Here is a 10585-nt window from a genome sequence, read left to right as displayed (position 1 = left end):
CCGCGCGCGCGCTATAACCGCGACCGGGGGCACCGGGGGAGGCGGGGCCACGCCGAGCACCGCCCCCTCGCCCCCTCCTTTCAGCCAATCGCACGGCGCTGCGCCGCTCAAACCCCGCCCACTCCGCGCGGCGCGGCCAATCAGAGAGGAGATCGAACCGAGCGCCTTCTCATCCCTCCTGGCCCCGCGGGCAGAGCCGGTTCGGGCCGGTCCCGCCCGGCCACGCCCACTTACCGGGACAGCCAATGGGAACGCGCATGGGGGCGGGGCTGTGGGTCCCGGGGGTGCCCCCGGTGGGTCCGGGAGCGCGGGGGGACGGACGGGGGGGAGGCGAGCAGGTCCGCACGTGTCCGTGCCTGCCGAGCCGGGGCACGCACGCACCGGGGGCAGCACCGGGACGCGCCCGCCCGCCAGGCCATGTGGCTCCGCGTGGGCAGAGTCACGGGGGAGCCAGCGGGTCCCCGGTGTGAAAGATGCATGTATTTTGATTGGCTTTTCGTGAATTTTAAAAAAGAATATTATATGTGTTGTGTTAGAAAGTGATGCTGTGTTAATTCTCTTAAGTAGTGCGGTAAATACAGTTTTAGGCTATAACAAAATGTTAAAATAGGAACGGTGCTATGTAAGATACTTTTCTTTAAAGAAAGGACTCGCAGTGAGGTAGCAGCCACAGGACACCTCAATCTTTCAAAGAATTTATTGCTCCATTATCAGAAGAAACGAACTTCTTCCCACCTCGAAGGCGCTGATGGGATTCAGATGAAGAAGTCGATGATGACCAGACAGAATCCTGTGTTTGAATGGAATTTATGAATCGTGTATGAGGTGTATGACTATGCAACAGGCTGTTGTTTTAAGGGGTTAATCCTTTGTTAATGGGTGTCCTTTTTCAGGCTTATTTTGCCCAGAAAAAGGTACCCGGACGCCTGTAACTCTTTGTCTCTATTGTCTCATATTATCCTAATCCAAATCGTCCAAATTATTATCACTCCAGTTGCATTACTATTTTTATAACCATTTTATTACTGTTAAACTTTTAAATTTTCAAAAACAAGTGATTGGGCGTTTTTCACCCCGGTGGTTCCCGGCGGTTCCCGGGGGCACAGCGGGACGCGTGGGAAGGGAAGCGGGCGGCGCTTCCTCAGCGCGGGGAGTCCGGCACGGACAATGGGACAATGGGACAGTGGGACAATGGGACGATGGGACGATGGCTGCTGCGGGGACACCGCTACCGGGACAGAGCAGATCCACCCGGCCCTGTCCCACAGCCCCCTCCGGTTCTCGGCACAGCCCCGCTGCCCCCCGAGCTCGGCCGGACCCTCAGAGTTCCTCAGGTTTAGTCCTGTGGCTGCTATCTCGCTGCGAGTCCTTTCTTTAAAAAAGTATAACCTAAAACAGGACAAGAACAGCCGTAAACAGAGGATTAACCCTTAAAAACAACAGCCTGTTGCGTATTCATGCGCATCATACATGATGCATAAATTCCATTCAAACACAGGATTCTGTCTGGGCATCATCAACCTCTTCCTCCAAATCCTAACAGCACCTTCGAGGCGGGAAGAAGTTCATTTCTCCTGATAATGGGGCAATAAATTCTCTTTCTCTGAAAGATTCGGGTGTCCTGTGGCTGCTATCTCAGTGCGAGTCCTTTCTATAGCATAGTTTCTATTTTAACATTTTGTTATAACCCAAAACTATATTTACCACACTACTTAAGAGCATTAATACAGCATCACTTTCTAACACAACACATATAATATTCATTTTAATACTTGCGAAAAGCCAAGCATAAAATAGGCATTTTTCACAGTTTTTAAGCCGTTGCAGAGCACTGGGATAAATCAGCCCGAGGGGCTGAGCAGGCAAAAACCAACAGGGCAGCTGGGCAAAGAGGCCTCTGCAGGACAGCAGATTTGCCTCCACCTCTTCTCCATCCCAGGGGTGAATTCTTGACTGAGTCAGCCGTGGGTTCTGGGCAGGGGGGCAGGAAAAGCCAAAACAATGGGGCCACAGGCGCCAGCCCCCACCAGGGGCTCTGCCAGCTCCTTCCTCCCAGAGCGTTTCTTCCTCACGTCCTGTCCATCCTCATCTGCTGGCCAGGCTCCCCCTGCACTGGGGGGATTTGCAGAAATTTGGGGGGTTTGGTACCCCCAAATGAATCTGGGCAGCATGAGCATCAAACACTGGGGGGATTTGCAGAAATTTGGGGGGTTTGGTGCCCATGGCACCCATGATCTGGGCAGCATGAGCATCAAACACTGGGGGGATTTGCAGAAATTTGGGGGGTATGGTACCCCCAAATGAATCTGGGCAGCATGAGCATCAAACACTGGGGGGATTTGCAGAAATTTGGGGGTTTGGTGCCCATGGCACCCATGATCTGGGCAGCCTCTAGCACCCTGCACTGGGGGGATTTGCAGAAATTTGGGGGGGTTGGTACCCCCAAATGAATCTGGGCAGCATGAGCATCAAACACTGGGGGGATTTGCAGAAATTTGGGGGGTTTGGTGCCCATGGCACCCATGATCTGGGCAGCATGAGCACCCAGCACTGGGGGGATTTGCAGAAATTGGGGGGGTTTGGTGCCCATGGCACCCATGATCTGGACAGCATGAGCACCCAGCACTGGGGGGATTTGCAGAAATTTGGGGGTTTGGTACCCCCAAATGAATCTGGGCAGCATGAGCATCAAACACTGGGGGGATTTGCAGAAATTTGGGGGATTTGGTACCCATGATCTGGGTAGGGAACTGGCCACCACAAAGAGCCAGCACAGGGCACGGCCACGCAGATTTGGGGTGCACACAGCAGCCCCCCAGGAAAGGAAGGAGAGGCTGGCTGTGAGCAAGCAGCCAGGGCTGCTGCTGCTCCGTGCTGGGTGACCTTGGAAGCCGTTTGCCAGGCCTGAATAAAGCGACAATAATCCTATTCACCTTTTAGCCTCATTTCCTAAGGCAATAAAGCACATGCCCTCGCCGCGTGCACTCGCAGGTGTCACTCAAGCCCTGATCCCGTTTGCACGACTCCAGCCCCGGGAAGTTTTGCTCATTACCCCTCTGATGAGCTTTGTGCAGCAGGGGCAGGAGCCCCAGGCAGGCTCTTTGCCAGGGCCTGGCCCTGCCCTGGCTCTGAGGCTGCTCAGCACAGTCTGGGCAGCTCCCTGCAGCCTCCTGAGCTCACATGTCCCAGCCAGTTCCAGTCTGTGGGCTCAGGGCACACCCAAATGGGATCAGAGCAGCCCTGGGCACCCGTGGGGCGCCCTCAGGTACCACAGAGCACAGCCAGGCACTGCCCAGGCAGGTCTGCTGCCTGCAGAGGAGACAGGAGGCAAACACCTTCTGCAGGGGTGGCCCAGGCACAGACTGAGTGCTGGCCAAAGCCCCAGGGCAGAGGCACTGATGTAGCCCAGGAAGGGCAGAGATGTTCAGGCAACCCTGCCCAGACCCTCCTGCCCACTCTGCAAGGTGGAAAGAGGGTTATTGTGAGACCCACAGCTGCCCACTGCTCCATGCCAGCCCATGTCCGACACAAATCCCTTGTAGCCTGCACAGAACCTCACTCGTGCATCACAACCTTTCCCTGGAAGAACTTTATTAAATAGTGTCCAAAAAAAAAAAAAAAAAAACAAACACCAGAAGCAGAAAAACTCAGCATGACCCCATCCCTCCCAGCGAGTTAAAAACCAAAACACCACAAACTGATCATCCCCACATGGTCAGTGCTGGTGGCTGCTGGACAAATCCTCCCTGGTGCCCCTCTCCCTGTGAACACAGCTCCAGCATCAGGGCAGGGAAGGCAAAAGGGTCCTGTGGGACAGCCCAGATGGCTGCAGGGTGAACCCTAAAAGGTGTTGAAAGCCAAGACAGCACTCACATGTTGTTCTCCCACCAAAGCAACCACTCACCACCCCCACAAGTGCCCCAAACTGCTCCTACCCCGTGGGGCTGAAGAGAAGCTGAACAGACCCAAATGAGGGGCAGCCAACACCAGGCCTGGTTGTCACTCCTCAGCCAGGCAAAGCCACCAGCACCTCAATTTCTGTGGCTTTGTGAACACCCCAACACAGCTTCCCCCTCCCTGGAAGTTTGTAAATAAGGGGTTTTATCTTTTCCTACAAAGACAGCCATGGGATTTCCTTTGCAACAGCAGAACAGTCTCCCTGCGAGGTAGAGAGTTAATTTCAGGGCTGACAGATCCTAAATTCAAACCAGTTTGTCCTAGTTGAGGTAAAATTCAGTAGTTTATAGGAAGTTTTGCAATGCCAGAGGGCCATCAAGATTCCTCATTGCCGGAGTCATCCTCATCACCGTAACAGCTCTCTGCTTCCTCCTCCAGCTCATCATCCTCATAATAGTCATCATAAAAGAGGTCTGAGCCCTCATCTGGGGCTGGAGTCTTGGTCTTCACACAGTACTCAGCCAGCGTGGTGGGGACCTTCACTCCATCCCGCTCAGCATCCACCTTGGTGCCCAGCACCTGCTTCCTGCAGGGTGAGAAATGGGGGGTGAGAACAGAGCTGTGCACCCCAGCCCTCCAGAGCCCCTGTCCCACAGGATCCCAGCGCTGGGGAGGAGGAAAGCCTTGTAAATATGATTGCCTGGCAAAAGATTTTGAGAATATGGAAACTATAAGGGAGACTGAAATGAAAGCAAGCTTTGAGATCCCTCAGTTACTGAACAACTGGAAAACAATAGAGTGGCTGACTGAAGGTAATCCCCTTTTGATGGAACAACACCCTCTGCTTGCAGACAGGCCCAAGGGTCAGAGCAGACCCTACAGCTTGGCAGAATGGGCCCAAAGAGGAGTTTTTAGGGTTTAAAATATAACACAGTGTGGTAATGTAGTGATTCTTATAGGCAGTATGCAAATGCTATAGGATTTGTATATTGTACTAGATTGGTTAGTGAGGATCAGAATATTCAACACAGAAGATGATTTATTGTATTGGAACGGGAACCTCCCTCTCTTACCCCTTTTACTCTCTCACCCTCTCATCCTCTCTCCCCCTCTCAGTCCTGCTCTGAGCTGTGGCTGCAGCTCCCAGCAGGGCCCTGCACCCAGGCCCTTTGCAATAAACCTCAAATTCCACGACCAGAAGAAGATTTATTGTATTGTAACAGGAACCTCGTCCTGTTTTACTCTCTCTTTACCCTCTTTACCACGCTCCTGCCTTCTCTCTCTCTACCCCTCTCTCCTCTCGGGCCTGCTCTGAGCTGTGGCTGCAGCTCCCAGCAGGGCCCTGCACCCAGGCCCTTTGCAATAAACCCCAAATTCCATGCCCTGGCTGCAGAGATCTCTCGTCTCCATCCATCCTGACCATCCTACCCCTGACACTCCCACATCCCAGCACAGCCAGGGCTGCCAGGGCTGGGCTCAGCACACACCTGATGATGTCTGTGTACTCCCGGTCCTTCCCTTTGCTCTCCTTCCACTTGCGGTACATCACCGAGGCGTCCACGTTGGCCGGGGAAAACGTGTTGGGCTCATTCAGCAGCGAGATCACACTCAGCAGAATGGTTCTGGTGTGGATAAACATGAGCAGGTCAGGGCTGAGGAGACTCAGCAGCACCCCAGCAGTGCCAGCAGCCCAAAACCTTGTGCTGTGCACAGCAAGAGAGGTCCCAGCAAAGGGGAGCAGGCTGGGCACGGACTCTTGGGCTCATACACTCAGTACATCCCTCTGGGTGTCCAGGGTTGCCAAGGGGGGCTCAGAGACCCTGGCATGCAGCCCAGAGCACCTGGAGATTTGATTTTGACCCCTGGAGCAAGTTGCCAGCTTTGTATGAGGACCTGAAAGTCACACAGGTTTGAATAGTGTAATAACAAAATAATCACAGGGTGAAAAGGTAGATTTTAGGATTTTTGGTATGGGGGTTATGGGGACAAGATGGAGGAACTTGGGTGTGTCCATCCTTTCTCCTTCTTCTTCTTCTGGTTCTCCATTTTCTGCTGTGATGTTGGCACTTTGGGATTGGTTTAGAGTAGAAGTGCACTGTCTAACATAGGTGATAGGTATTGGGAATTAAGTGTAAATATGTTATATGCAGTTTGTAGTATAAAAAGACAACACAGAGAGCGCCTGTGGCTGCCCTGCTGAGCAGACCTCAGCTGGGCAGAAAGAAAATATTATAGATAAGAATTAATAAACAACTTCAAGACTGAAAAGTGAAGAGTCCAGACTCGTTCTTCAGGCACAGGCTGAAGCAAAGACATCCTGCACATCTTGAGGCAGCAATTATCAAACAGCAACCCGAGAATACACAAGCACTGGCTGTTCTTCAGCCAATCCAACAGCCTGAGAGCCTTCTCTAGCCCCCTGGCACCTCCTGTCCCCAGCCTCCCACCCTGCCATCCCTCACCGCACGTTCTGGGTGGGGTTCCAGCGCTCCGAGGGCAGCTCTCCACTCTGAGGGTCATCCACAGGGGGGTGCAGGATGGAGATGCAGACATCACCTGTCTGAAAGCACCAGAGAGACAGAATCCTCAGGAGCTGCTGCCCCAAGGATCTCCTCACTCGCTCTTCCCTTTGGCTGAAGCCAGGTGAGGCGACTGTCACACACATGTTTTATGGAAAATCCTTTCCTTAGGATTTTTTCCTCCTGAGAAGCTGAGAGGCCTCAGGAACAAAATGTAAACAATGATTATCTGCTGCTGTGGAATGCAACAGGTGCATCTGTAATTGGTCTATGTTGGTTATTTCTAATTAATGGCCAATCACAGCCCAGCTGTCCAGACTGTCTGGGTCAGTCACAAGCCTTTGTTATCATTCCTTCTTTTTCTATTCTTAGATAGGATTTAATCAGAAAGCTTTCTTCTATTCTTTTAGTATAGTTTTATATAATACATATCATAAAATAATAAATCAAACCTTCTGAAACATGAAGCCAACATTCTCATCTCTTCCCTCATCCCAAGACCCCTGTGAACCTCACCACAGGTGACCCCAGCCGTCCCTTCAGTCCCATAGGAGGGACACAAAAGTGGACAGGCACCCCATGACTGCCAGCTCTGTCCAGGCCAGGCTGCCCAATGCACATTGCTGGCCCTGCAGCCACTCTTGGCACAGGCACAATGTCCCCAAGCGTGGGAGCCAGCAGGCCTGCAAAGCCTGGCTGACCTGGACGCTGCTCTGGGACAGCAAAATGCTGTCGTGAGCTCATTAGCGATGTTCCCTGTGCCAGGCACCGAGTGCCCAGTGCCAAAGGCTGGCATTTGCACCCAGTGCCATCACAACAGAGGCACACGTGTCCACTGGCTGTCCAAGAGCCTCCTGGCTGTCCCAGGGGACCTACCTCGTAGATATTGGGGTGCCACATCTTGGTGAGGAACCTGAAGGCAGGAGGAGAGTAGGGGTAGTCGATGGGGAAGCGGAGACGAGCCTGCGAGGGAGCAACAAGGAGATGTGAAAACTTGTGAGAAATAAGGGATGGAAACCACAGAGGGAACAACGAGGAGATGTGAAAACTTGTGAGAAATAAGGGATGAAAACCACAGAGGGAACAAGGAGGAGATGTGAAAACTTGTGAGATGTAAGGGATGGAAACCACAGAGGGAACAACAAGGAGATGTGAACACTTGTGAGAAATAAGGGATGGAAATCAGAGAGGGAACAATAAGGAGATGGGAACACCAGCTTGTGAGAAGGAAGGGATGGAAACCACAGAGCCTCTGATAGCTCTGGTAAAAAGGAATCTCTGCCAAGCCCAGCTGGGCACCTGCTGGGACAGAGCCTCTGCACCAGTGTAGAGTGTTTAAAGTGTTAAAATACAGCCCTGGGGGCAGCCTCTCACCACACAGAGTGTTGAGCAAAGGGGCTGTGACCAACAGCAGCTCCTTGCCCCCCATCCTGCCCACACCCCCTGTCCAGCAGGGCCCTCTGGTGCTCTCCAATGCAGAGGAACCAGGGGGAGCTGGTGGTGCTGGCACCCAGCACAAACCCCACAGCAGCACAGAGAGCCATGCAGAAAGGCTGGGGCACCCCCAGAGCTGCTGCCAGGGCCAGACCATGGCTGTGCCACTGGTTGTTTACCCTCCAGAGCCCACAGGAAGGAAGCATCAGGTGTTTGGTGCTCTGATGAACGCACCAAACCTAAAAATAGCCTGTCACTGCTGAGAAGAGACCCAGTCCAAACTGGCCGCAACGCGCAGCTTGGGGGCTAAAAATAAAATCACATGAAGCTCAGGCTGCAGCCCAGGGCTCCAGCAGGGACACTCAGCCAGCACCAGCTCCTCCCACAGCTGCCAAACCCACAGGGCTGAGTTTGGGCAGAGAGGGGCTCCCTGTCCATCTCTGAGTGAAGCCTGAGGGGGCACAGGGACCTAGAGCAACGTCCCCCAGTCCTCAGAGGATTGCCCCAACCCACCAGCACCAGGAATCCAAAAAAAATGTGGGCAGCTTCTCCCTGTGTGGCTGCACAAATTCCCAGGGACTGATTCAGCTTTCAGCTGTTTCCAGGCCCTGGGAGCAAACTTGCAGATCAAGACTCAACACGACAACTCCCTGAACGCTTCTTGCTCCCTCAGTTCATCCAAAAGAAAATCCAGACAGTGGATTCTCTTGTACATGAACTGAGAAAAATCCATGGCACAGGACAGGGGGTGGGAAAAGGAGAAAGTGCAGTGGGGGCTGTGTTGTGTGTGTGTGTGTGGAGTGCAGGGCAGTGACACACAGCCCCGTGCTGGGCTCTGGCCAAACAGCTGAACATGGCAGAATAATCCCCTTTGTTGTGTCAGAGGGGATCAGAACAAAACCAGCCGAGGCAAAGCGATGCCAAAGGGGGCTTGGACAGCAACAACCCCACCCTGTGTGTACAAACAGGCTGGGCAATGCTCTGCCCCTCTGCTCTCCTCTTAGGGCACAGCCTCGCCAGCACTGTGCTGAGTTTGGAAGCTCTCAAGCACAAAACAGGAGCATGAGTGGCTGAAAGGGTGAGAGTTCACAGGGTTTCATGCTAAAATGCTGTGGGGAAAAAAATCCCTGCACTCCAGTGAAGAGACGAAACCCGGCTCTGGAGCGTCAGGAAAACAAACACAGCTAACCCTGGGTGAGTCACCCTGTGCATCCCCACCCTGACAGCAACAGGATGAAAACACAAGGGCTCCACGGAGGAGGGAGCATGAGAAAGAGGAAGAAAACAGCTAGCCCAGGTTGCACAATACCTGGGAAGAGCACACACACATCCTGCCGAGGGGGGGCTGCGCAGTCAGACCAACAAACATCTTTTTCCACCCCAAACCAAGCCACGACACTCTCTCACTAACCCAGCCCCCTGCTCCCACCCTGGGCTGTCTCTGGGGGGACTCGGGGGTCCTTTATCTCTTCCCTGGTCTGGTGGCAATGCCTCAGATCCCCTCCAGGAGAGGGAACCCCAGTGACTGCTGTCCACCCTCAGACCAGGAGGGCAGGGGGGTGGTTGAGCCCCCCATAAGGGGACCCTCGGTAGAAGGAGCCATCTCCCTGCCAGGACCACCTTGAAGCCCCAGCGACCCCCAGGTGCCCAGTGAAAGACCCCACTCACCCCTAAGCCTGGGAGCAGCTCTGTCACGACCCCCACACCCACTCGGGACACCCACATCCCCCTCACAGGGTCTCACCCCTTTCCAAAACTGAGAAACTCCTTCCCATACCACGCTACCACGCAGCACATCCCCCGACACCCCCGCCGCTCACCTTGAAGTATCCGCCCTCGTAGTGCGTGTCCGGGGGTCCGAAGATGGCCACGTCCCAGGTGTACAGGTCCCCCTCGTCCACCAGCCCGACGCGGAACCCCTCCACGGGCTCCTCCTGCAGCCCCTTGAGCTCCAGCAGCAGCGCCTTCTGCGAGCTGGGCACGGCGGGCCGCGCCATGCCGCTCTACCGGGGCTCTCGGCGGCGCCACCGGGGCCACGCGGGGCACGGCGGGGGCTGGAGCGCCGGGAGGGGCGTGGCCTCAGAGGGAAACGCCCCTAGGGTGTAGCTGGCCAATCGGAGCGCGGGGTGGGGCAGGTGGGCGGGACAGGTGGTGGGCGGGGCGGCTCCGCCGGTGCCCCTGAGGGCGCTCCCGGTGGCACCGAGCGAACCCAGCGATGAGGGGGCGCCCCGGGGCTCCCGGTAGCACCGGCCCACCGAGCGTATTCAGGGATGGGCGAACGCCCTGGGACTCTCCCGGTGTCACCGGCCCACCGAGCGAATCTAGCGATGGGCAGGGCGGCTCCGCCGGTGCCCCCGGTGACGCTCCCGGTGTCACCGGCTCACCGAGCGAACCCAACAATGGGCAGGGAGGCTCCCCCGGTGCTCCTGGTGGCGCTCCCCGTGTCACCGGCTCACTGAGCGAACCCAACAATGGGCAGGGCGGCTCCCCCGGTGGTCCCGGTGGCGCTCCCGGTGTCACCGGCTCACCGAGTGAACCCAATAATGGGCAGGGTAGTTCCGCCGGTGCCCCCAGTGACGTTCCCGGTGTCACCGGCTCGCCGAACGAACCCAACAATAGGCAGGGCAGCTCCCCCGGTGCTCCTGGTGGCGCTCCCGGTGTCACCGGCTCACCGAGTGAACCCAATAATGGGCAGGGCAGCTCCCCCGGTGGCACCGGCCCACCGAGCAAATCCA

General features: G+C 55.3%; 1 protein-coding gene across 1 annotated transcript; it reads right to left on the bottom strand.

The window, feature by feature from the left end:
• Positions 1 to 3582: 3582 nt before the first annotated feature.
• On the bottom strand, positions 3583 to 9887 carry CDC34 (cell division cycle 34, ubiqiutin conjugating enzyme). Its single transcript, XM_058040847.1, has 5 exons — positions 9671 to 9887; positions 7293 to 7379; positions 6360 to 6457; positions 5385 to 5519; positions 3583 to 4483 (listed from the first exon to the last, which is right to left on the bottom strand). Exons 1-5 carry the CDS (start codon positions 9845 to 9847, stop codon positions 4273 to 4275), a joined length of 708 nt encoding a protein of 235 aa, XP_057896830.1. The 5' UTR covers positions 9848 to 9887; the 3' UTR covers positions 3583 to 4272.
• Positions 9888 to 10585: the final 698 nt, after the last annotated feature.

The sequence above is a fragment of the Melospiza georgiana genome, chromosome 26 (assembly GCF_028018845.1).
Source record: "Melospiza georgiana isolate bMelGeo1 chromosome 26, bMelGeo1.pri, whole genome shotgun sequence".
NCBI lineage: Eukaryota > Metazoa > Chordata > Aves > Passeriformes > Passerellidae > Melospiza > Melospiza georgiana.
This window is presented reverse-complemented; position numbering and strand designations above follow the sequence as displayed.